Source organism: Salvelinus alpinus, chromosome 13 (genome assembly GCF_045679555.1).
Source record: "Salvelinus alpinus chromosome 13, SLU_Salpinus.1, whole genome shotgun sequence".
Taxonomy (NCBI): domain Eukaryota; kingdom Metazoa; phylum Chordata; class Actinopteri; order Salmoniformes; family Salmonidae; genus Salvelinus; species Salvelinus alpinus.
The window spans coordinates 37,639,527-37,666,888 of NC_092098.1; the positions used below are offsets into that span (position 1 = coordinate 37,639,527).

General features: G+C 42.7%; 1 protein-coding gene across 4 annotated transcripts in view; it reads right to left on the minus strand.

The window, feature by feature from the left end:
• LOC139537624 (glutamate receptor 4-like) overlaps window positions 1-27,362 on the minus strand; it is a 202,682-nt gene that overhangs the window by 80,185 nt on the left and 95,135 nt on the right. For all 4 annotated transcript variants that reach the window (XR_011667571.1, XM_071339160.1, XM_071339159.1 and 1 more), the window contains exon 3: window positions 17,547-17,786. Coding sequence is in view for 3 of the 4 variants with exons in the window: in XM_071339160.1 (XP_071195261.1) it covers window positions 17,547-17,786 (240 nt within the window). In the remaining variant the exon portion in view is untranslated. The remainder of the gene's footprint in view (window positions 1-17,546; window positions 17,787-27,362) is intronic.

Sequence of the window (27,362 nt, forward strand, 5' to 3'; positions counted from 1 at the left end):
CGTCACTGATTACCAGCTGATAAATCTGTAGCCTGGAGCTGTGTGTGGAGCAGCAGCCAGCCACAATCAGCATCAGTGTCAGAGCAATATCTGCCTGCCTGTCTGCACCACAGAACAGCACAGAGTACAGCCCCCCCCCATTGCACATAGGAGGCAGTGGTTATATGGAATGCATGTCATTCAATGAGCTCTTGTCTACTGCAGTAAATGAGTGAGAGAAGGAGAGTGATGGAGAGGGGGTGAATAGAGTCCGGTGGAGAGAGAGAGAGCGTGATATTTCTCCTGAGAGACCTAAACTTTTAAACTGAGTCACTCATCATGACCTGGAGACCCCGCTATTTGCTGAGCAGAGACAGATAGCGAGTATGTGTGTGAGAGAGAGAGAAAGAGAGAAAGCATTATCATTAACAGCAGGCTTGTACATTTCCTCAGTGAAAACAATGTACTGAGCAAATGTCAAATTGCCTTTTTACCAAATTACCGTACGGCAGACCACGTATTCACCCTGCACACCCTAATTGAATAAAAAAGGCAAAGTCTTCTCATGCTTTGTTGATTTCTATTTGGCATGAGGGTCTGCTATACAAATGGATAGAAAGTGTTGTTGGGGGAAAAACATACAACATTATAAAATCCATGTACACAAACAACAAGTGTGCGGTTAAAATTGGCAAAAACAAACACATTTCTTTCCACCGGGATGTGTGGTCAGACAGGGATGCAGCTTAAGCCCCACCCTCTTCAACATATACAGTATATGAACGAATTGGCGAGGGCACTAGAACAGCCTGCAGCACCCGGCCTCACCCTACTAGAATCTGAAGTCAAATGTCTACTGTTTGCTGATGATCTGGTGCTTCTGTCCCCAACCAAGGAGGGCCTACAGCAGCACCTAGATATTCTGCACAGATTCGTTCAGACCTGGGCCCTGACAGTAAATCTTAGTAAGACAAAAATAACGGTGTTCCAAAAAAGGTCCAGTTGCCAGGACCACAAATACAAATTCCATCTAGACAGCGTTGACCTAGAGCACACAAAAAATATACATACCTCGGCCTAAACATCAGCGCCACAGGTAACTTCCACTAACCTGTGAACGATCTGAGAGACAAGGCAAGAAGGGCCTTCTATGTCACCAAAAGGAACATAAAATTCGACATAACAATAGGGATCTGGCAAAAAAACTTGAATAAGTTACAGAACCCATTGCCCTTTATGGTTGTGAGGTCTGGGATCTGCTCACCAACCAAGAATTCACAAAATGGGACAAACACCAAATTGAGACTGCATGCGGAATTCTGCAAACACATCCTCTGTGTACAACGTAAAACACCATATAATGCATGTAGAGCAGAATTAGGCCAATACCCACTAATGATCAAAATCCAGAAAAGAGCCTACAAAAATTCTACAACCACCTAAATGGAAGCGATTCCCAAACCTTCCATTACAAAGCCATCGCCTACAGAGAGATGAACCTGGTGAAGAGTCCCCTAAGTAAGCTGGTCCTGGGGCTCTGTTCACAAACACAAACAGACCCTACAGAGCGCCAGGACAGCAACACAATTAGACACAACCAAATCATGAGAAAACTAAAAATAAGTACTTGACACATGAGAAAGAATTAACAAAAAAACAGAGAAAACTAGAATGCTATTTGGCCCTAAACAGAGAATACACAGTGGCAGAATACCTGACCACTGTGACTGACCCAAACTCAAGGAAAGCTTTGACTATGTACAGACTCAGTGAGCATAGCCTTGCTATTGAGAAAGGCCATCGAAGGCCTTTCTGGCTCTCAAGAGAAGACAGGCTATGTGCACACTGCCCACAAAATGAGGTAGAAACTGAGATGCACTTCCTAACCTCCTGCCAAATGTATGACCATATTAGAGACACATAATTCCCTCAGATTACACAGACCCTTAAAGAATTTGAAAACCAATCCAATTTTGATAAAGTGCCATAGCTATTGGGTGAAATACCACAGTGTGCATTCACAGCAGCGGTCACGCCCTGACCTTAGTTCCTTGTTTATGTCTCTATTTTGGTTTGGTCAGGGCGTGAGTTGGGGTGGGCATTCTATGTTTTGTTCTATGTTTTGCTTTTCTATGTGTTTGGCCTGGTATGTTTCCCAATCAGAGGCAGCTGTCAATCGTTGTCTCTGATTGAGAACCATACTTAGGTAGCCTGTTCCCACCTGTGTTTGTGGGTAGTTGTTTTCTGTTTAGTGTTTTTTACCTTTCAGGACTGTTTCGGTTATTCCCTTTTGTTATTTTTGTATTTAGTGTTCAGTGTCATTAAACAAACATGAACATGTACCACGCTGCGCTTTGGTCCTCACCTTCTTCCACCGACAGCCATTACAGCAGCATGATTTGTGACCTGTTGCCACAAGAAAAGGGCAAACAGTGAAGGACAAACACCATTGTAAATAAAACCTATATTTATGTTTATTCTTTTCCCCTTTTGTACTTCAACTATTTGCATATGATTACAACACTGTATATATACTTAATATGACATTGGAAATGTCTTTATTCTTTTGGAACTTTTGTGAGTGTAATGTTTACTGTTAATATTGTATTGTTAATTTCACTTTTGTTTATTATCTATTTCACTTACTTTGGCAATGTAAACATGTGTTTCCCATGCCAATAAAGCCCCATAAATTGATATTGGAATTGAAAGAGAGAGCGACACAGAGAGAGTGTGTATGTGTGTATGAAAGAGAGAGACAGAGAGAGAAAGAGAGAGAGAGAAAGAGAAAGAGACAGTGTCTGTGTGAGTCTGTGTGTGTGAGAGAGTGAGAACAAGAGAGAGAGAGAGAGAGAGAAAAGAGACAGACAGAAAGCGAGAGAGAGATACAGTGTGTGTGTGTGTGAGAGAGAGTGTGTATATGTGTATGTGTGTGAGGGGGAGAGAGAGAGAGACACACACAGAGACACAGAGAGAGAGAGAGTGAGTGAGTGAGAGAGAGAGACAGAGAGAGGGAGACAGAGAGACAGAGAGAGGGAGAGAGAGAGAGGGTTGCTTACCAAGAAACAAGTAAATGTTCCTGCGTGGCCAAGTTACAGTTTTGACTTAAAAATACTTGAAAATCTATGGCAAGACCTGAAATTGGTAATCTAGCACTTACAAACGTACCCAGAAAGACTCACAGCTGTAACCACTGCCAAAGGTGCTTCTATAAAGTATTGATTCAGGGGTGTGGATACTTATATAAATTAGATATTTATGTATTTAATTTCCAATCAATTTGCAAAAATATCTAAAAACATGTTTTCAGTTTGTCATTATGGGGTATTGTGTGTAGATCGGTGAGACAAAAAATAAATCTAATCTATTTTCACAATTTAATCCATTTTAAATTCCATCTGTAACAAAACATTTGGGATAAGTCAAGGGGTATGAATACTTTCTGAAAGGGAAATAGGGAAGGGGCGTGTTACGTTCTGACCTTAGTTCCTTTTTTATGTCTTTATTTTAGTTGGTCAGGGCGTGAGTTGGGGTGGGCATTCTATGTTGTTTTTCTATGTTTTGTTCTGTTGTTATATTTCTATGTGTTCTCAATCAGAGGCAGGTGTCAGTCGTTGTCTCTGATTGGGAGCCATATTTAGGTAGCCTGTTTTCTATTGTGTTTTGTGGGTGATTATTTCCTGTGTTAGTGTTTGCACCATACGGGACTGTTTCGGTTGTTTGTTCGTATTTTGTTATTTTTGTTCTGTGTTCATTTTGATTTATTAAAAATCTATTATGGACACTTACCACGCTGCACATTGGTCCGATCCTTGCTACTCCTCCTTAGACGAAGAGGAAATCCGTTACAGGGCGACAGGTAGCCTACTGGTTAAAGGGTTGGGCCAGTAACTGAAAGGTTACAAGATCGAATCCCAGAGCTGAAAAGGTAAAAATCTGTCGTTCTGCCTTTGAATAAGGCAGTTAACCCACTAGGGTTAACCCACCATTGTAAATAAGAATTTGTTCTTGACTGACTTGCCTAGCTAAAAACATGTATAAATAAATACCTAGTCAGTTGTACGGGCTCTGTACCTACGCATGCGCACCAGGGTTTCAATATATATTTTTTTGAAGCCGATAAATACAATTGTTTTAGACCAAACTGACAGGGAGGAAAAACAATCCCACTGCAAAATAATGCGTTTTATTCATTGATGGAAATATGAATTGATGGAACTACATTGACAGTAATGTTTATTGGTCAATAGGTTATTTTGCTACATTTTGTGGAATTAATCTTGAGGCTAGGGGTTCCGCTAGCGACAACATCCGCTGAAAAGGCAGAGTGCGAAAGTCAAAAATATTTTTTTGAAATATTTAACTTTCATACATTCACAAGTGCAATACACCAAATTAAAGCTTAACTTCTTGTTAATCTACCCATTGTGTCCGATTTCAAAAAGGCTTTACAGCGAAAGCACACCATATGATTATGTTAGGTCAGAGCCTAGTCACAAAAAACACACAGACATTTTCCAGCCAAAGAGAGGAGTCACAAAAAGCCGAAATAGAGATAAAATTAATCACTATCCTTTGATGAACTTCATCAGATGGCATTCATAGGACTTCATGTTACACAATACATGTATGTTTTGTTCGATAAAGTTCATATTTATATCCAAAAATCTCAGTTTACATTTTTTATTTATTTTTTATTTTTTATTTCACCTTTATTTAACCAGGTAGGCTAGTTGAGAACAAGTTCTCATTTGCATCTGCGACCTGGCCAAGATAAAGCATAGCAGTGTGAACAGACAACAACACAGAGTTACACATGGAGTAAACAATAAACAAGTCAATAACATGGTAGAAAAAAAGAGAATCTATATACAATGTGGGCAAAAGGCATGAGGAGGTAGGCAATAAATCGAATAATTACAATTTAGCAGATTAACACTGGAGTGATAAATCATCAGATGATCATGTGCAAGTAGAGATACTGGTGTGCAAAAGAGCAGAAAAGTAAATAAATAAAAGCAGTATGGGGGTGAGGTAGGTAAATTGGGTGGGCTATATACCGATGGACTATGTACAGCTGCAGCGATCGGTTAGCTGGGTGGGTGTAGCCATCGTGACCAGTGAACTGAGATAAGGCGGCACTTTACCTAGCATAGCCTTGTAGATGACCTGGAGCCAGTGGGTCTGACGACAAACATGTAGTGAGGGCCAGTCGACTAGGGCATACAGGTCGCAGTGGTGGGTAGTATATGGGGCTTTGGTGACAAAACGGATGGCACTGTGATAAACTGCATCCAGTTTGCTGAGTAGAGTATTGGAAGCTATTTTGTAGATGACATCGCCGAAGTCGAGGATCGGTAGGATAGTCAGTTTTACTAGGGTAAGTTTCGCGGCGTGAGTGAAGGAGGCTTTGTTGCGAAATAGAAAGCCGACTCTAGATTTGATTTTGTATTGGAGATGTTTGATATGAGTCTGGAAGGAGAGTTTGCAGTCTAGCCAGACACCTAGGTACTTATAGATGTCCACATATTCTAGGTCGGAACCGTCCAGGGTGGTGATGCTAGTCGGGCGTGCGGGTGCAGGCAGCGAACGGTTGAAAAGCATGCATTTGGTTTTCCTAGCGTTTAAGAGCAGTTGGAGGCCACGGAAGGAGTGTTGTATGGCATTGAAGCTCGTTTGGAGGTTAGATAGCACAGTGTCCAAGGTAGGGCCAGAAGTATACAGAATGGTGTCGTCTGCGTAGAGGTGGATCAGGGAATCGCCCGCAGCAAGAGCAACATCATTGATATATACAGAGAAAAGAGTCGGCCCGAGAATTGAACCCTGTGGTACCCCCATAGAGACTGCCAGAGGACCGGACAACATGCCCTCCGATTTGACACACTGAACTCTGTCTGCAAAGTAGTTGGTGAACCAGGCAAGGCAGTCATTAGAAAAACCGAGGCTACTGAGTCTGCCGATAAGAATATGGTGATTGACAGAGTCGAAAGCCTTGGCCAGGTCGATGAAGACGGCTGCACAGTACTGTCTTTTATCGATGGCGGTTATGATATCGTTTAGTACCTTGAGCGTGGCTGAGGTGCACCCGTGACCGGCTCGGAAACCGGATTGCACTGCGGAGAAGGTACGGTGGGATTCGAGATGGTCAGTGATCTGTTTGTTGACTTGGCTTTCGAAGACCTTAGATAGGCAGGGCAGGATGGATATAGGTCTGTAACAGTTTGGGTCCAGGGTGTCTCCCCCTTTGAAGAGGGGGATGACCGCGGCAGCTTTCCAATCCTTGGGGATCTCAGATGATACGAAGGAGAGGTTGAACAGGCTGGTAATAGGGGGTGCGACAATGGCGGCGGACAGTTTCAGAAATAGGGGGTCCAGATTGTCAAGCCCAGCTGATTTGTATGGGTCCAGGTTTTGCAGCTCTTTCAGAACATCTGCTATCTGGATTTGGGTAAAGGAGAAGCTGGGGAGGCTTGGGCGAGTAGCAGCGGGGGGGGGGGGGCGGAGCTGTTGGCCAAGGTTGGAGTCGCCAGGAGGAAGGCATGGCCAGCCGTTGAGAAATGCTTGTTGAAGTTTTCGATTATCACGGATTTATCGGTGGTGACCCTGTTACCTAGCCTCAGTGCAGTGGGCAGCTGGGAGGAGGTGCTCTTGTTCTCCATGGACTTTACAGTATCCCAGACACATTGGCGCGTTATGTTCAGTAATGTTGTGCCTCGAAAACATCCGGCGAATTTTCAGAGAGCCACATCAATTTACAGAAATACTCATCATAAACTTTGATAAAAGATACAAGTGTTATGCACAGAATTAAATATATACTTCTCCTTAATGCAACCGCTGTGTCAGATTTCAAAAAAGCTTTACGAAAAAAGCACACCATACAATAATCTGAGTACGGCGCTCAGACACAAAAACAAGCCATACAGATACCCGCCATGTTGTGGAGTCAACAGAAGTCAGAAATAGCATTATAAATATAAAAAGTCCAAAAAGTTATATTACAGTCCATAGAAACATGTCAAACGATGTATAGAATCAATCTTTAGGATGTTTTTAACATAAATCTTCAATAATGTTGAAGATTTACGCCACATCTCCCCTGGCGGGCACGCACACACACACACACACACACACACACACACACACACACACACACACACACACACACACACACACACACACACACACACACACACACACACACACACACACACACACACACACACACACACACACACACACACACACACACACACACACAGCAAACCTCGACAGGCCATTATATCTCTAGTGTGCTCCATGCAAGACCGTCTCACTCTGTCCTGCTCATTGACTGAGCTCGTTCATGCGTGGGCTGATACTCCAGTCAGTACCGCGTGTGTAAAAACTGGCAAACACACACACGCACACAGCCAAAATGCTGCCTGCCTGCGTCCTGACACACATTCACTAGAACACAGTTTAAAGCTCTAGCTTTAACCGCCCACATATTGTAAGGTCTTCTTCAATGACACAGTCTCTCAGTCTCTTCCACACCCCCACAATCATGTTTTCTCCAGTATTCCCTTATGTTTTCATTGGAAATGTGCCATTCTTCCTTTTTCCTACAATGCATTTTATCCATGCGACTGTTTATAGCTACTCTAGAGTACAGATACAGCACTTAAATACAGATACTGTACAGCTGAGATGCGTCCCAAATGGCACCCTATTCCCTACATGGTGGGGTCCTGGTCAAAAGTAGTGCACTATGTAGGGAATATGGTGCTATTTGGAACTCAACGTTACTCTAGAGCAGGGTTTCCCAAACCGAGTCCTGAGGCCCACCCTGGGTGCACGTTTTGGTTTTTGTCCTAACACTATACAGCACATTCAAATAACCAACTCATCATCAAGCTTTGTTTATTTGAATCCGCTGTGTAGTGCTAGGGCAAATCCCAAAACGTGCACTTGAGGTGCCTTAATGGGAGATAGAGAGTGAAAAAGAAAGAGTGGCGGATAGTGAATTAATAAATGCAAGGCATGTCGGAGATAACAGCTGAGCTCATGGCTATGATATTCCACTTACAGGGCGCTTTTACAGTCCATTGCAACGAGAAGGAGACGGAGTAGACACTTTTTTTAAATTGAAAAATGCTTATGGAGAGATTCACTACTTTCCACGCTGAGTGGTCCAAAAATGTATCTCTCCACTGATCTGCAGTTAAAGCAATTAGGACAGGAACAGATTGGAGCAGGTTGCAGAGAAGAGTACTGCTGGTACTGGAGAAGTCTAGAGCAAGATGTTGTAGGCCTAACCGGGTCATGGATATGAAAGTTATTAACAGTTGTTATTATTATCCCAACCGGCAGTTCTGGTTGTAAGCTGGTTGTAATGATGTCAGTTCTGGTTGTAAGCTGGTTGTAATGATGTCAGTTCTGGTTGTAAGCTGGTTGTAATGATGTCAGTTCTGGTTGTAAGCTGGTTGTAATGATGTCAGTTCTGGTTGTAAGCTGGTTGTAATGATGTCAGTTCTGGTTGTAAGCTGGTTGTAATGATGTCAGTTCTGGTTGTAAGCTGGTTGTAATGATGTCAGTTCTGGTTGTAAGCTGGTTGTAATGATGTCAGTTCTGGTTGTAAGCTGGTTGTAATGATGTCAGTTCTGGTTGTAAGCTGGTTGTAATGATGTCAGTTCTGGTTGTAAGCTGGTTGTAATGATGTCAGTTCTGGTTGTAAGCTGGTTGTAATGATGTCAGTTCTGGTTGTAAGCTGGTTGTAATGATGTCAGTTCTGGTTGTAAGCTGGTTGTAATGATGTCAGTTCTGGTTGTAAGCTGGTTGTAATGATGTCAGTTCTGGTTGTAAGCTGGTTGTAATGATGTCAGTTCTGGTTGTGAGCTGGTTGTAATGATGTCAGTTCTGGTTGTAAGCTGGTTGTAATGATGTCAGTTCTGGTTGTAAGCTGGTTGTAATGATGTCAGTTCTGGTTGTAAGCTGGTTGTAATGATGTCAGTTCTGGTTGTAAGCTGGTTGTAATGATGTCAGTTCTGGTTGTAAGCTGGTTGTAATGATGTCAGTTCTGGTTGTAAGCTGGTTGTAATGATGTCAGTTCTGGTTGTAAGCTGGTTGTAATGATGTCAGTTCTGGTTGTAAGCTGGTTGTAATGATGTCAGTTCTGGTTGTAAGCTGGTTGTAATGATGTCAGTTCTGGTTGTAAGCTGGTTGTAATGATGTCAGTTCTGGTTGTAAGCTGGTTGTAATGATGTCAGTTCTGGTTGTAAGCTGGTTGTAATGATGTCAGTTCTGGTTGTAAGCTGGTTGTAATGATGTCAGTTCTGGTTGTAAGCTGGTTGTAATGATGTCAGTTCTGGTTGTAAGCTGGTTGTAATGATGTCAGTTCTGGTTGTAAGCTGGTTGTAATGATGTCAGTTCTGGTTGTAAGCTGGTTGTAATGATGTCAGTTCTGGTTGTAAGCTGGTTGTAATGATGTCAGTTCTGGTTGTAAGCTGGTTGTAATGATGTAGTTTTGGTTGTAAGCTGGTTGCAATGACGTCAGTTTTGGTTGTAAGCTGGATGTAATGATGTTAGTTTTGGTTGTAAGCTGGTTGTAATCATGTAATTTTAACCAGCTTTGTCTGCAGGGATGAGAAGTGATGCAGAAAATAGAGAGAAAGAGCTGCATGAGGAAAAGAGGCTGTCCAGTGATGGTGGACGGGGCAACTCAATTCTGCGGGGGTGCAGGATATGTCAGTGCTCTATGCAGGCTGGTAATACCTCGACAGCTGAGGTGTCAATACAGACGTTGATACATGTGGTGAAGCAGCAACCTTTTCTCACTGTGTTACAACAACCCATGTTTAGTCCTTGAGTAGAGATTGGCAGCTGGCGTGGTGACAGAAACAGCCAAAACAGCAATAGCAGCAGTAGCAGTAGTTACAACAGTGACCCCAACAGGAGCTGTCCGTTCAGCACCACAACTGAGCAGGCTGCTGTAGTTTATGCTGTAACAATATCATCAATAGAAGCCGTCTCTTTAGCACCCCCACTGTAGCAGTCGGTACAGCAGTATCCTCAATAGGAGCTGTCCCTTCAGCATCTCCACTGTAGCAGTAGGTACAGCAGTATCCTCAATAGGAGCTGTCCCTTCAGCATCTCCACTGTAGCAGTAGGTACAGCAGTATCCTCAATAGGAGCTGTCCCTTCAGCATCTCAACTGTAGCAGTAGGTACAGCAGTATCCTCAATAGGAGCTGTCCCTTCAGCATCTCCACTGTAGCAGTAGGTACAGCAGTATCCTCAATAGGAGCTGTCCCTTCAGAATCTCCACTGTAGCAGTAGGTACAGCAGTATCCTCAATAGGAGCTGTCCCTTCAGCATCTCCACTGTAGCAGTAGGTACAGCAGTATCCTCAATAGGCACTGTCCATTCACCACGCCCACTATAGCAGTAGTTACAACAGTATCCCCAATCCTCAAAACCACCACTGAGCAGGTTGCTATAGCTACTGCTGTAGCAGTACCCCTAAATAAGAGCTGTCTGTTAAGCAGGGCCATTGAGCAAGCTGTAGGTTGTATCAGCATCAAGGACAGCTCCACACCATGCCGAATACATACAGATGCTCTTGTGCTGCAATCAGGGCCCGTATTTAACGTTTCACAGTAGGGTTGCTGTTTTGCCGTTTAGGATCATAATGAACAAGATTATATGGACAAGGGTGACCTGAGCCTACATCAGCACTCTAACTGTCGGACACTTGGGCCCTGACCAACTAATGGGAAAAACCAGGCCATTGTTTGTTTATGCCTGCCTGTTTGGTGATGTGCTTGGAGTTGGTTTTGAGTAGTTTTGCAGTGCTCTGGCTGCTTTTTATAATTCAAACAAACCAATATCTGAAACCTGAAAGCACGATTTGAATGTATAACTTCTCATTGTGTTGATCTCATGGAGAGTAAGCCCTTGCATCTATAGCTTCCATATTAATTTGAGAGTGGTAAAAATGTCCAGCCACAATCGTTAAGCTTTATAGCTAACCAAGTGGCGGGGCTACCGGTTGGCCGAATAATGAATTCAGGATTATGGCTTTAACACAGTTGGCATGTCCTCAACATGACTATTGTCACAGGTTCAGGACCCATATTCATGAACGATTAGGAGTGCTGATCTAGGATGAGATCCATGTTCCATGTTACTAAGATCTAAAAGGCAAAACTGATCCTAGATCAGCACTCCTACTCTGAGACGCGTACGGGCCCATATCTCAACACTGCTACACTAAGATACAGTTGAAGTCGAAAGTTTAAATGCACTTAGGTTGGAGTCATTAAAACTCGTTTTTTAACCACTCCACACATTTCTTGTTAACAAACTGTAGTTTTGGCAAGTCGGTTAGGACGTCTACTTTGTGCATGACACAAGTCATTTTTCCAACAATTGTTTAGAGACAGATTATTTCACTTATAATTCACTGTATCACAATTCCAGTGGGTCAGAAGTTTACATACACTAAGTTGACTGTGCCTTTAAACAGCTTGGAAAATTCCAGAAAATGATGGCATGGCTTTAGAAGCTTCTGATAGGCTCATTGACATAATTTGAGTCACCCGGAGGTGTACCTGTGGATGTATTTCAAGGTTTACCTTCAAACTCAGTGCCTCTTTGCTTGACATCATGGGAAAATCAAAAGAAATCAGCCAAGACCTCAGAAAAAAAATTGTAGACCTCCACAAGTCTGGTTCATCCTTGGGAGCAATTTCCAAACACCTGAAGGTATCATGTAAATCTGTACAAACAATAGTACACAAGTATAAACACCATGGGACCACGCCATACCGATCAAGAAGGAGACATGTTCGGTCTCGTAGAGATAAACGTACTTTGGTGCGAAAGTGCAAATCAATCCCAGAACAAACGTAAAGGACCTTGTGAAGATGCTGGAGGAAACAGGAACAAAAGTATCTATATCCACAGTAAAACGAGTCCTATATCGACATAACCTGAAATGCCGCTCAGCAAGGAAGAAGCCACTGCTCCAAAACCGCCATAAAAAAGCCAGACTACAGTTTGCAACTGCAAATGGGGACAAAGATTGTACAACAAAAATAGAACAGTTTAGGGCCTCCCAGAGACTCTGGGTTCGCGCCCAGGCTCTGTCGCAGCCGGCCGCGACCGGGAGGTCCGTGGGGCGATGCACAATTGGCCTAGCGTCGTCCGGGTTAGGGAGGGTTTGGCCGGTAGGGATATCCTTGTCTCATCGCGCACTAGCGACTCCTGTGGCGGGCCGGGCGCAGTGCGCGCTAAACAAGGGAGCCGGGTGCACGGTGTTTCCTCCGACACATTGATGCGGCTGGCTTCCGGGTTGGAGGCGCACTGTGTTAAGAAGCATTGCGGCTTGGTTCGGTTGTGTTTCGGAGGACGCATGGCTTTCGACCTTCGTCTCTCCCGAGCCTGTACGGGAGTTGTAGCGATGAGACAAGATAGTAATTACTAGTAATTGGATACCATGAAAATTGGGGAGAAAAGGGGGTAAAAAAAAATAATAATAATAATAAAAATAAAAATAAATAAAAAATAGAACAGTTTGGCCATAATGACCATCGTTATGTTTGGAGAAAAAAGGGGGAAGCCGAAGAACACCATCCCAACCATGAAGCACGGGGGTGGGGGTGCTTTGCTGCAGGATGGACTGGTGCACTTCACAAAATAGATGGAATCATGGGGCGGGAAAATTATGTGGATATATTGAAGCAACATCTCAAGATATCAGTCAGGAAATTAAAGCTTAGTCGCAAATGGGTCTTCCAAATGGACAATGACCTCAAGCAAACTTCCAAAGTTGTGGCAAAATGGCTTAAGGACAACAAAGTCAAGGTATTGGAGTGGCCATCACAAAGCCCTGACCTCAATCCTATAGAAAATTTGTGGGCAGAACTGAAAAAGCGTGTGCGAGGAAGGAGGCCTACAATCCTGACTCAGTTATCAGTTACACCAGCTCTGTCAGGAGGAATGGGCCAAAATTCACCCAACTTATTTTGGGAAGCTTGTGGAAAGTTACCTGAAACGTTTGACCCAAGTTAAACAATTTAAAGGCAAATACTACCAAATACTAATTGAGTGTATGTAAACTTCTGATCCACTGGGAATGTGATGAAAGAAATAAAAGCTGAAATAAATCATTCTCTCTACTATTATTCTGACATTTCACGTTCTTAAAATAAAGTGGTGATCCTAACTGACCTAAAACAGGACATTTTTACTAGGATTAAATGTCAGGAAATTTGAAAAATTTGGTTTAAATGTATTTGGCTATGGTGTATGTAAACTTCCTACTTCAACTGTACATATGCTTGGGAGTATGTATGGACTGTGTGAATTGAAGATGTTCAGGGCTATTTAAGAAATGTTCAACTGAAATTAGCGATATAGTTTAGCTACATCCCCTCTGGGTTGAAACAGACATCTGAGAACAGGGTGAGCCGTTATCGATAGCTGTAAGAGAAGGAGAGACACAGAGAGAGAGAGAGAGGCCTGAGTAAGAGAGAGAGAGTGAGAGAGAAAGACAGTGAGAAAGACAAGGATGAAGAGATAAATCAAATCAATTTGTATTGGTTACATACACATACTGAGCATGTTATTGCGGGTGTAGCGAAACAGCAACCTTGGGAAACTCCTCTGCATTATCATTAACAGCACACTCGTACATTTCCTCAGTAAAAAAACAATGTACTGAGCAAATGCCAATTTGTAAGTCGCTCTGGATAAGAGCGTCTGCTAAATGACTTAAATGTAATGTAAATGTAATGTCAAATTGTCCTTTTACCAAATTACACAAACAACAAGTGTGCGGTTAAAATTGGCAAAAAACACACACATTTCTTTCCACAAGTCTGTGGGGTGAGACAGGGATGCAGCTTAACCCACAACCTCTTCAACATATATATCAACGAATTGGCGAGGGCACTAGAACAGTCTGCAGCACCCGACCTCACCCTACTAGAATCTGAAGTCAAATGTCTACTGTTTGCTGACGATCTGGTGCTTCAGTCCCCAACCAAGGAGGGTCTACAGCAGCCCCTAGATCTTCTGTACAGATTCTGTCAGACCTGGGTCCTGACGGTAAATCTCAGTAAGACAAAAATAATGGTGTTCCAAAAAAGGTCCAGTTGCCAGGACCACAAATACAAATTCCATCTAGACACTGTTACCCTAGAGCACACAAAAAAACTGTACATACCTCGGCCTAAACATCAGCGCCACAGGTAACTTCCACAAAACTGTGAATGAACCGAGAGACAAGGCAAGAAGGGCCTTCTATGCCATCAAAAGGATCATCAAATTCGACATACCCATTAGGATCTGGCAAAAAATACTTGAATCGGTTAAATAACCCATTGCCCTTCATGGTTGTGAGATCTGGGGTCCGCTCATCAACCAAGAACTCACAAAATGTGACAAACACCAAATTGAGACTGCATGCAGAATTCTGCAAAAATATCCTATGTGTACAACGTAAAACACTAAATAATGAATGCAGAGCAGAATTAGGCCGATACACTCTAATTATCATAATCCAGAAATGAGCCGTTAAATTCTACAACCACTTAAAAGGAAGCGATTCCCAAACCTTCCATAACAAAGCCATCACCTACAAAGAGATGAACCTGGAGAAGTGTCCCCTAAGCAAGCTGGTCCTGGGGCTCTGTTCACAAACACAAACAGACCCCACCGAGCCCCAGGACAGCAATACAGCTAGACCCAACCAAACCATGAGAAAACAAAAAGATGATTACTTGACATATGAGAAAGAATTAACAAAAAAACTGAGCAAACTAGAATGCTTTTCGGCCCTAAACAGAGAATATACAGTGGCAGAATACCTGACCACTGTGACTGACCCAAACTTAAGGAAAGCTTTGACTATGTACAGACTCAGTGAACATAGCCTTGCCATTGAGAAAGGCCTAAGTAGGTAGACCTGGCTCTCAAAAGAAGACAGGCTATGTGGTGCACACTGCCCACAAAATTAGGTGGAAACTGAGCTGCACTTCCTAACCTCCTACCAAATTCATGACCAAATTAAAGACACATATTTCCTTTAGAGTACACAGATCGATAAAGAATTTGAAAACAAACCCAATTTTGATAAACTCCCATATCTATTCAGTGAAATATCACAGTGTGCCATCACTGCTTCAAGATTTGTGACCTGTTGCCACAAGAAAACGGCTACCAGTGAAGAACAAACACCATTGTAAATACAACCCATATTTGTGCTTATTTATTTTCCCTTTTGTACTTTAAGTATTTGGAGATAATATGACATTTGAAATGCGTTTATTCTTTAGGAACTTTTGTGAATGTTTATTTCACTTTTGTTTATTATCTACCTCACTTGCTTTGGCAATGTTAACATATGTTTCCATGCCAATAAAGTCCTTAAATTGAAATTGAGGGAGAGAGAAAGAGAGAGAGAGACAGCGAGGGAGGGAGGGAGGGAAAGAGAGATAGAGACGGAGGGAGAGAGAGAGGGGGAGAGAGAGAGAGAGAGAGAGAGAGAGAGAGAGAGAGAGAGAGAGAGAGAGAGAGAGAGAGAGAGAGAGGGAGAGAGAGAGAGAGAGAGAGAGAGAGAGAGAGAGAGAGAGAGAGAGAGAGAGAGAGAGAGAGAGAGAGAGAGAGAGAGAGAGAGAGAGAGAGAGAGAGAGAGAGAGAGAGAGAGAGAGAGAGAGAGAGAGAGAGAGAGAGAGGGAAAGACAGAGACAGAGAGAGAGAGAGAGAGAGAGAGAGAGAGAGAGAGAGAGAGAGAGAGAGAGAGAGAGAGAGAGAGAGAGAGAGAGAGAGAGAGAGAGAGAGAGAGAGAGAGAGAGAGAAAGAAAAACTCTCTGACAAACCTTTTCTATTAATACTACAGCCACGCTAGGAGCTTCCTGGAAAGACACCCCTGTCCATGGAGAATACCTGTCATCTCCAGTTTCCTCACTTGGGGCCAAAGAGGGCTACCGACCAAATCTACCAATCAATCGATAGTCAAGTTTAGCGATGTCGGGTGCATCCTTTTGTTCGTAATAAAACTAAGGAAAGGTTACATCCCAAATGGCACCCTATTCCCTTTATAGTACACTACATTTGACCAGGGCCCATAGGCATCCCACATGGTCAAAAGTAGTTCACTAAATAGGGGATAGGGTGCCATTTGGGACGCAGCCTGTCCTTAGTTTCATTAAGAACGAAAGGATGCACCCGACATCGCTACACTTGACTATCGATTGATTGGTAGATTTGGTCTGTAGCCCTCTTTGACCCCAAGACATGCCCAAGACACACATTATTTTCGTACAGCATCCATTCACACTTCCACCGGGTTTTCACATAGAGCAGGGGTATGCGAGGTGGATTGGAGTAGGCAATGCTGGGTCTGGACCATAGAAATAGAATGACAAGAACTGACAATTACAGGTAATTCTATTTATATGGGCAATATGGCCAATATGGACCAGACCATATAAATTGAATTACCCGTAATTTCCCATTCTAGACATTCTATTTCTAAGGATTGTAGTTGCTGTAGTGTTCTGAATGCACAGAGCCATAGATATACATTACAATAAGCATACATTATTAACGACGACATGCAGATTATAAATACATGATCATTGTATTATATAGCCTGTCTTTAGCACTTCTAGTCTATCTTGGCTGGGTTTCTACTGCCACTGTTTGCACTGTTTCTGCTAGTAAGTCCAACAAGTTTGTAGTCACACGCTTAATGTAGTCATTGCGTGCTAGGAATATGGAACCAAATACTAAACTTTTGACTACTTTAATACACATATAAGTGAATTTGTCCAAATACTTTTGGTTCCCTAAAATGGGGGGACGATATACAAAAAGGTAACTTCTGAATGGTTCATCTGATATGGATTAAAATACCCTAAAATTAAAGCTGACAATATGCACTTTAGTAATTTTATTATTTTAAAGTTCTGGAGAAGTTCTGGAGTACAGAACCAAAACAACAAAAAATGTGTCACTACTAAAATACTTTTGGATCTCACTATATGTACCCAGAAAATGCATAGATATGGAGCCACCTCAGATTTGGCCCCTAGGCAGCAAGGCAGCCACTATCACTCCAAAATAACTAAAAACTGTAAATACATATTTAGATTCAAGTCAATGTCTCTATAGCTGAGAGTCTTATTTTTCAGATGCAATTGGAACCGAGTTGATAGCCCATAGCGTTCCAAAGTCAGAGCTAAAAGTTAGAGCCTCTAATGCCCATATCAGTTTCATATTAGCTCAATCTCCAATTTCTCTGAGTATCACAGAAACACAACACTTTGAATGAATAACAGAAACATTTTCATGACAAGTTGCTATGGATGAAATGTACGTTTTACTGCTTGACAGACAGTGTCTCTTTGCAATCATTATCAATTTGGGGTCCAAAATAACCCCTGTTGGGTTATTTTGTTGGTGCTTTTAGGGTTAAAAGTAGACTCAGTAATATGACAGTCATACACAGTGAGGATTCTCATATGTGTTAAAGGTAACACATCACTATACACATCATCACACACAAATTTGAGAACTTACCCCGGTCGGTGTCATAGAGGAAGACAAACTTGTTCCAGTCGTAGTGGTCGAGCAGCGAGAGCAGCGCCCCACGGATGGAGGGCCGGAGCTGCAGCGTGAACTGGCTCTCTCCCTCGGTGGGGAAGCTGGGCGTGATGAGGGAGATGTGCAGCGCCCCGCAGAACGACGTCAGTGTGTGCACAGAACGCTTGTCATACAGGCCGAAGATGGCGAAGACGCCCCGTGAGTACTGCGAGCAGACTGTGAGGAAGAGGGAGGGAAGGGGGAAGAGAGAGAGAGTGCGAGAGAGAGTGCGAGAGAGAGAGATAGGGGGAGAGGGAGGGAGGGCGAGAGTTACTTACACATTGCAGATAGTTCACTAACCCATTCAAATCCCTACAAGAGGATCCCTTTATAGCCTATGCAATAATAACTACCCAAAATCCACAAAATATCAAATTTTCTCTGATGTTTCCATCTTAAAACATGGTTTTCTTTCCCCATCAAAATGAAATAACGACATCGGAAAGCAATAGTCGTAAGTTTAAGGAGTCTCTCTACCTCCTTTCATCACCCCTCTCTCCCTCTCTTTCTTCCTTCTCGCTTTCTCACCCTTTCACTGCCCTCTCCTTCCTCCCCCCCCCCCCCCCCCTCTCTCTCTCTCTCTTTCTCTCTCTCACACACGTTCTCTCTGCTTATAAACCAGCGGCGGTATTGTGATAGGATATGACCTGTAGGAGATAAACAACACACCGGCTTTAATCTGAAAATCTGTGTGTTGAGTCTTTACATACTGTAAACACTGCAGTAACAGTTTGCTTAAGGGACTTCCTCATTAAACCCCCTCGATGCTGTAAATGCTTGCGCATTAAAAAACACACCATAATAGACGGTTACACTGACTTCCTCACATACTGTGAGTACGCAAATGAAAGAACGGTACACAGGGAAAAAGTATTTGAACTGTTCCATTGTAAAGGGATAAACAAGTTTTTTGTTGTTGTTTTGTTGTTGCTATGCCGGGTTTGACAGCCATATTGTTTCACAGTGCTACAGTGCTGTTGATTGTCCATTTCTCTGCGGCTTGCAAATGCCTAAAGCTAAAGCAGAAGAAAGAGAAGAGGAGAGAGGGACAGAGAGAGAGCGTGTGAGAGAGAGGAGAGACAGACAGAGACAGAGACAGAGAGAGAGAGAGAGAGAGAGAGAGAGAGAGAGAGAGAGAGAGAGAGAGAGAGAGAGAGAGAGAGAGAGAGAGAGAGAGAGAGAGAGAGAGAGAGAGAGAGAGAGAGAGAGAGAGAGAGAGAGAGAGAGAGAGAGAGAGAGAGAGAGAGAGAGAGAGAGAGAGAGAGAATAAGAGAGAGAGAATAAGAGAGAGAGAGTGAGTTAAAAAAAAACTTGATTGGGTCTGGGAAACCACAACACAATAAACACTCAAACAAACAAAAGCATGGTTAAACATCAATTAAAAACACAACACCAAATCTTCCTCTAAGTTAACAAGCACAACAACCTCTGAATACCCCATATGCTCATAAACAACCCAATGTAATTAACCAGTGTGTAACAGGCAAACTCAGCCCTTAGTCTGCCAAATTGCTAATTTAGCTGCTCCTGACACAAAGTTAAGTAAGAGAACTACACCCCTTCGGCTAAACTTGTACTTTGGCCCAAATGTGACTCGTTTCAGGAAACTAGGCGTGTGTCACGAGTCACTACTTCATAGGAGAGCAGTTTGAACGTAAACTTTGGGGTACGTATTTCGGCAGAAATGCTTCTGGATCATGTGAACTTTCATGTGCCTTAATAACAAACTTCTATGCCATCGGTAAATAAGAATACAATTGTTAAATTACGAGCCTAGTTGGTTTAACCACAGAAAAAGTCAGCAACCTTCCTGCTAGCCATGATTGACTGAGATAATGAGTGGGCTGGACATGCCGAGAGATGAGTTCGGATTGGTCTGCCATGTAGCTCGCTTCTGTCTATAAAATGAGCTGGTCAGTATGTGTAGGTAATCCTACACAATCCTGTTGCTTTCCACTTTCTGAAGGACCAAGTTTTGAAATAAGTGGAATTAGGGTATGATAGCTAAGGAAATGGAGTAAACACCTGTCTCCGGATTACATCTTCAAACTAAGGGCAACCATGGTATCCGTGACAGAGAGAGAAGCGTCCATCCATGTATAAGATAGTAAGATAGTCTAGCTTTTCAGATATTACACATTTCAAATTTAGAAATTCGTTTTCAATTCAAGTTAAAATCTAACGTTAGCTGGCTGGCTCGCTAGCTAACGTTACGTGTATGATCTGTGTAGTAATATTATTCATATCTCAGAGCCATTTGCTTTGCTAGTTATAGCCTAATGTTAGTAAATGTTGACAAAAAAGCGTAATGAAATTGTTGCCATACAGTAAACTCATCCAAGACAAAAAAAACATCCCCAAACTCAAAGGGTTTCATTGTTTTGAAAAAGCACTGGTGGTCCACACGGTCAAAAGCCTTCTCCTGACAGTTTACAAATGTCTAAAACATGTCTAAAACATCTCTTATTAGAAACAAGTTATCTCATTAGAGCGATCAGGTACACAGTAAGACTAGTCATTGAGGACCAACAGCCCCAGATATTATTTCAACATGTTTGAGAGACACTTAGATATCTTTTTATATTCTGCACACTGCAATGCAACAGGTCGGCAATTTTTTAAAGAGCCAAATCCCCCCTTTTTGGCAACAGTGAAAGCACAGCACGTTGACAGGATACAGAAAGAGAACCCTCATGAAAAGATTCACACACCACTTCATAACAATCCCCCCCAATAGATCCCCAGAAGTGCTTATAGAAATCAGATGGTAAACCATCGATGCCAGGGGCTCGGCCTGATGAGAGCTGCATAACTGCAGTAGACAGCTCCTGCAGAGTAATGTCAAAGTCCAAAGCAGCTCCCTGCTCAGGGCCCAATTGAGGAAGTCCATGTAACAACTGTTCAGCACACAGAGGATCACAATCCTCCTCCTTATAGAGGGCAGAGTAGAAATACACGTCATGTTGGCGCATCTCACCGTCATCCGTGGTCACCTTCCCATCAGGGAGATGAAGGCAGACCATCTGTTTACGTTGCAATGTCGACTGTCCTAGGTAAAAAAAAAGTGCTAGGAGCATCCATATCCTTGAGGGTAGCAAAGCAAGACCTAATAAACTCACCCTTCACTCTTTAATGTAAAAACGACCTCAGTTCATGTCTCTTGCCCTGTAAATTCATGACAAGTCCGGGGTCATTCTGAGTGAGCAACTTCGATTCAATAGAATTTGATGTCCTGTTCAAGGGCCCTGATAGTCTCTTTAACTTCAATACTAGACAGAGCAGTATACTGTTGACAAAATACATGTATTTGGGCCTTCCCAACCTCCCACCATTGTCGCAAGGACTCAAAAATCTATTTAATAATCCTCAATTTTTCCCAAAACAACAAAATCCTTTCACAAAACATGTCGCCATGTAATAACGTACCATTAAATAGCAATAAGGTGATGACCTTCGTGGACAAGACAAGTGAATATCAACAGTAACAATATGGTGTTCAGAAAAACCCTACCACAGTAGCGGTCAGATACATACAACCTCTCTAATCTCGCTGCACCGACACCACCTTCATTAACTTTTAGCCATGTGTACTGCCTAACTTTTGCATTTCTTACTCTCCACACATCAGAAAGCTCAATCTCAGTTAATAGACCAGACAGACAAATTGCTGACCGCAAGTGAGGTTCTTCAGCAGTGCGATCAACAGTAAAATCTACTGTACATTTCCAGTCCCTCCCTAAAACCATATATCCCTCTTGGTCACACTGTCTTAAGGTTTCCTTTATTTGATCAAATACAGCAATACGTTCTGTACCCTCATTGGGAGCATAAACATTCCAAAAAAACAACAACAAAAAAGCATCGCCTTGACCAATAAAACCCGACCCTTGACATTCTGTCACGCCCTGGCCTTAGTTATCTTAGTTTTCTTTATTATTTTAGGTCAGAGTGTGACATGGGGGAAGTTTGTGTGTTTTTGTCTAGTCTAGGGTGTTTGTATTGTATAGGGGGTTTTGTAGAGTTCATGGGGTTGTGTTCAGTGTAGGTGTTTATGTAAGTCTATGGTTGCCTGGATTGGTTCTCAATCAGAGACAGCTGTCTATCGTTGTCTCTGATTGGGAGCCATATTTAAGGCAGCCATAGGCATTAGGTTGTGGGTAATTGTCTATGTGTATGCACTTTCGTTTGCGGTCGTTTTTTTGTTTAGTTTTGTATTAGTGTTCTTTTTCATCTTCAAATAAAGAAGATGTATTTATATCACGCTGCGCCTTGGTCCTCTCTCTCACAATACGAAGACGATCGTGACACATTCTCTGTTGTAGATACCACAGTCACCCGTAAGTCTGAGGAAAACAAAATTGCCACCCCAGCACTGAAATTAGTACCATGACGGAATATATGCTGCACCTCCCACCACATACCCCAGTAAATCATTAGCCTCATCACTATCTATCTCCTGTAGAAAAACGTAATTAAGCCTTTTCTGTTTTATTACTTCTAATACCCAAGCCCTCTTATTCCTGTCCCTTCCCCCATTAATATTGAGAGAACCGACACTTAGTACCTCCGTATAGAAAAGGAAAAACAGAAGAAACCACGAAGAAACCAGACAAAGAGAAAAAAGCACCCTATGAGGCATGATAATCATCATTGTTTAAATGTTATCTTAACCTTATCTTAACCATGTTTCCCACTACATTTTGCTGCTGTGACAGCAGTAACACATTTCCTCAAGCGGAAAAGCTTCTTCACACTCAACTGGTCTAACCCTACCGTCTTCTGTAACACCACAGCTGACCTCACAAACTAATCAACATTTTAAAAAATCTGCCAATTTAACAGATTTCCCAAAAGTCTGGTCCAGGAACCCATTTACCTCATCTACATTGTAAATTGAGTCGTCGCCAGCTGCTATCATACCAACGGGGATATCAGACATGTCCATATCCTCCTCAATGGAGGCCACAGACCCCTGACTCCTCTCTGCCATATCCCTCTCAACACTTGCACCCCATCACTCGTACCGGGCATCTCCTCCATTGCCTGGGAGACTAGCCCCACCTGAACCCCCTCAAATCAAATGTATTGGTCACATACACATGGTTAGCAGATGTTATTGAGAGTGTAGCGAAATACTTGTGCATCTGTACGCTCGCCAAATAGCCTACAGTCAACCAATCGACAAATGGTTTTGGGAATGGGCAGAGAAAGTCAACGTCCATCCATGGCCGCAAAAAGGACAATGTCGGAGTTTAATTCAATAAGAGTTGCAAAATGTAGAGTTGAAAATAAAGAGAAGGGAGGCCAGACAAGTCATTTTTGGGAAAGATTTGATGAAGTGGTAAAAGAGGATGATAGCAGTGTCTATGTCAGGCTCCCAAACTGCCGGCCCGCGGGTGGTTTTATTTGGCCCCCCAAGTTCTCCAAGTATTCCCACACGTAATAAAGACACACATGATCGTACACAAATGTAAGCAAGGTTTCAAATGATTATGTTTTAGTCAAATATTACATCTGTTTGGGCTTCTTGCGGTCAATTTGCAGTCTACAAATTATTTGTAATTATGTTCCGGCCTCCCGACCAGCCGCTCAAGAAGAAATGGTTCCGCGGCTGAATCTAGTTGATGATCCCTGGTCTACGTTATGTGTGCTGATTGTGCGGTGCTATACAACTTTGACTGTCACAAGATGGGGACTTCAAATAGGCCTATGACAAGTCAAGGGAACTGTTGCCGACTGTTCAGATGGATTAAATAGAAACTGAAATCTGGACACTGACTGTAGGTCTATAACCTCTCACACAGTCTTAATATTAACTCCTGCAGAATTAAGCGTTTCTTTCAGTAAAATGATAAACCAAATGTAGGCTTATTTTGACTTGGGAACAGAAGTGGAGTAATATGATTTCTTTCAGCATCTTGAGAGAACGCGAATGCGCAGTTAGATACCATCTGTAGAGGTGCTATCTTTATCAGCATCATAAAAGCTCATAGTATTTCAACCACATACAATATGCATCTGAGACAAACTGATGTTATTTGAAAATTTTGCAAAGACAATCTTTCCCAGTTATTGCATTTTCTCCCCGGTCCCTAATCATCTTTGTGAAAGAAGCAGATACAGCATAGAAAACTTTAGCGATTTCAACTAGATTAAAGCATTAATTCTATCGATTTATGACATTATTCTGGTGAGCAAGGGTTTATTTAGTATTCTAAGGCAACATAGGGCTAATGACAGAAGCGAAGCTGCTTGTATGTAATTATAGACAATATGACTAACAAATAGCCTACCAAAATGTCGGAAATTATAAGCAGAAATACAGTGGGGAGAACAAGTATTTGATACACTGCCGATTTTGCAGGTTTTCCTACTTACAAAGCATGTAGAGGTCTGTAATTTTTATCATAGGTACACTTCAACTGTGAGAGACGGAATCTAAAACAAAAATCCAGAAAATCACATTGTATGATTTTTAAGTAATTAATTTGCATTTTATTGCAAGACATAAGTATTTGATACATCAGAAAAGCAGAACTTAATATTTGGTACAGAAACCTTTGTTTGCAATTACAGAGATCATACGTTTCCTGGAGTTCTTGACCAGGTTTGCACACACTGCAGCAGGGATTTTGTCCCACTCCTCCATACAGACCTTCTCCAGATCCTTCAGGTTTCGGGGCTGTCGCTGGGCAATACGGACTTTCAGCTCCCTCCAAAGATTTTCTATTGGGTTCAGGTCTGGAGACTGGCTAGGCCACAAAAAATCCTGCCACCCGTCAATAAATTGCTCCGCCGTCTCTGACTCTAGCCTACAGTGCAATTTCTATATTAGCGGTTTAGGGTCGGGTGCGGACCTCAGATTTTCACTTTATCACATATATTTGGGCGGTTGCGGATGGGTTATTAGCAATTGTGGGCGGGTGCGGGTGACAAAACAGCTGACCCCGTACCACTAACACACACACACTGGACCAGTGTATTGTGTTATGCTGCATCATATTTTAGTGTGTCATATCACTGTCTGTTTAGGATCATGTCGTAGTCAGTTTAGGATCATGGCGTAGTCAGTTTAGGATCATGGCGTAGTCAGTTTAGGATCATAGCGTGGTCTGTGTAGTCAGTTTAGGATCATGGCATAGTCTGTGTAGTCTGTTTAGGATCATGGCGTGGTCTGTGTAGTCAGTTTAGGATCATGGCATAGTCTGTGTAGTCTGTTTAGGATCATGGCGTGGTCTGTGTAGTCTGTTTAGGATCATGGTGTGGTCTGTGTAGTCTGTTTAGGATCATGGCGTAGTCTGTGTAGTCTTTTTTGGATCATGGTGTAGTCTGTGTAGTCTGTTTAGGATCATGTCGTAGTCTGTATAGTCTGTTTAGGATCATGGTGTGGTCTGTGCAGTCTGTTTAGGATCATGTCGTAGTCTGTTTAGTATCATGTCGTAGTCTGTTTAGGATAACGTCGTAGTCTGTTTAGGATCACGTCGTAGTCTGTTTAGGATCATGGCGTAGTCAGTTTAGGATCATGGCGTGGTCTGTGTAGTTTGTTTAGGATCATGGCATAGTCTATGTAGTCTGTTTAGGATCATGTCCTAGTCTGTTTAGGATCACGTCGTAGTCTGTTTAGGATCATGGCGTAGTCAGTTTAGGATGATGGCATGGTCTATGTAGTCTGTTTAGGATCATGTCCTAGTCTGTTTAGGATCACGTCGTAGTCTGTTTAGGATCATGTCGTAGTCTGTATAGTCTGTTTAGGATCATGGTGTGGTCTGTGCAGTCTGTTTAGGATCATGTCGTAGTCTGTTTAGTATCATGTCGTAGTCTGTTTAGGATCACGTCGTAGTCTGTTTAGGATCACGTCGTAGTCTGTTTAGGATCATGGCGTAGTCAGTTTAGGATCATGGCGTAGTCAGTTTAGGATCATGGCGTGGTCTGTGTAGTTTGTTTAGGATCATGGCATAGTCTATGTAGTCTGTTTAGGATCATGTCCTAGTCTGTTTAGGATCACGTCGTAGTCTGTTTAGGATCATGTCCTAGTCTGTGTAGGATCATGTCGTAGTCAGTTTAGGATCATGTCCTAGTCTGTGTAGGATCATGTCGTAGTCAGTTTAGGATTATGTCGTAGTCAGTTTAGGATCATGTCGTAGTCAGTTTAGGATCATGGCTTAGTCAGTTTAGGATCATGGCGTAGTCTGTGTAGTCTGTTTAGGATCATGGCGTGGTCTGTGTAGTCTGTTTAGGATCATGGCGTAGTCTTTGTAGTCTGTTTAGGATCATGGCGTAGTCTTTGTAGTCTGTTTAGGATCATGGCGTGGTCTGTGTAGTCTGTTTAAGATCATGGCGTGGTCTGTGTAGTCTGTTTAGGATCATGGCATAGTCTGTGTAGTCTGTTTAGGATCATGGCGTGGTCTGTGTAGTCTGTTTAGGATCATGGCGTAGTCTTTGTAGTCTGTTTAGGATCATGGCGTGGTCTGTGTAGTCTGTTTAAGATCATGGCGTGGTCTGTGTAGTCTGTTTAGGATCATGGCATAGTCTGTGTAGTCTGTTTAGGATCATGGCGTGGTCTGTTTAGGATCATGGCGTGGTCGGTTTAGGATCATGTTGTAGTCTGTTTAGGATCATGGCGTGGTCTGTGTAGTCTGTTTAGGATCATGGCGTGGTCTGTGTAGTCTGTTTAGGATCATGGCGTGGTCTGTGTACTCTGTTTAGGATCATGGCGTGGACGGTGTACTCTGTTTAGGATCATGGCGTGGTCTGTGTACTCTGTTTAGGATCATGGCGTGGTCGGTTTAGGATCATGTTGTAGTCAGTTTAGGATCATGTCCTAGTCGGTTTAGGATCATGTCGTAGTCAGTTTAGGATCATGTCCTAGTCTGTTTAGGATCATGTTGTAGTCAGTTTAGGATCATGTCGTAGTCAGTTTAGGATCATGTCGTAGTCAGTTTAGGATCATGTCGTAGTCAGTTTAGGATCATGTCGTAGTCAGTTTAGGATCATGGCGTTGTCTGTGTAGTCTGTTTAGGATCATGGCGTAGTCTGTGTAGTCTGTTTAGGATCATGGCTGCTATGAGTGATGCACATGTGGTTTTAAGGGGAAGGTACAGTAGTCCCCGGGGTAGAGGGGGTAGTGAGGGCCTCCACTGAACCAAGGAGATCAAAAGCTGGAAATGACATATGACTGCTTTTCCCTCATAGGAGACACACAAGCACGCATACACATAGACAAATACACACTGACAGACAGACACACCTCTCTCTCTCTCTCTCTCTCTCTCTCTCTCTCTCTCTCTCTCTCTCTCTCTCTCTCTCTCTCTCACACACATACACACACACAAACACATACTCACACACCCATGCACTCATAACAAATAACACACAAATCCATTCTAATTTATGACCACACACCCATCAAAAGTTAGCACTTTGCAAACTGAAAGAATGATATTATCATCCATCATGCTGTCTGTCTCAGTCTATTCTTTCAATTTCTCTCTCCTGCCCACCCTCCCTTGCTTGCTCCTTCTACCCCTCTTTCTGTTTCTCTCCCCCCTCTTTCTCCATCTCCCCCCTCTCTCTCTTTCTCCACCTGGAGAAGAACAGAACCACTAATGAGCAGACTGCTGAGCTGGTATTATTTCCAATAAACAAGACGAGCGACAATATCAAGAACATTGCTCTCTCACAAACACAAACAGCCACCATCGCCTCATTATAGCAGAACTTGACGGTTGCATCCCAAATGGCACCCTATTCTCT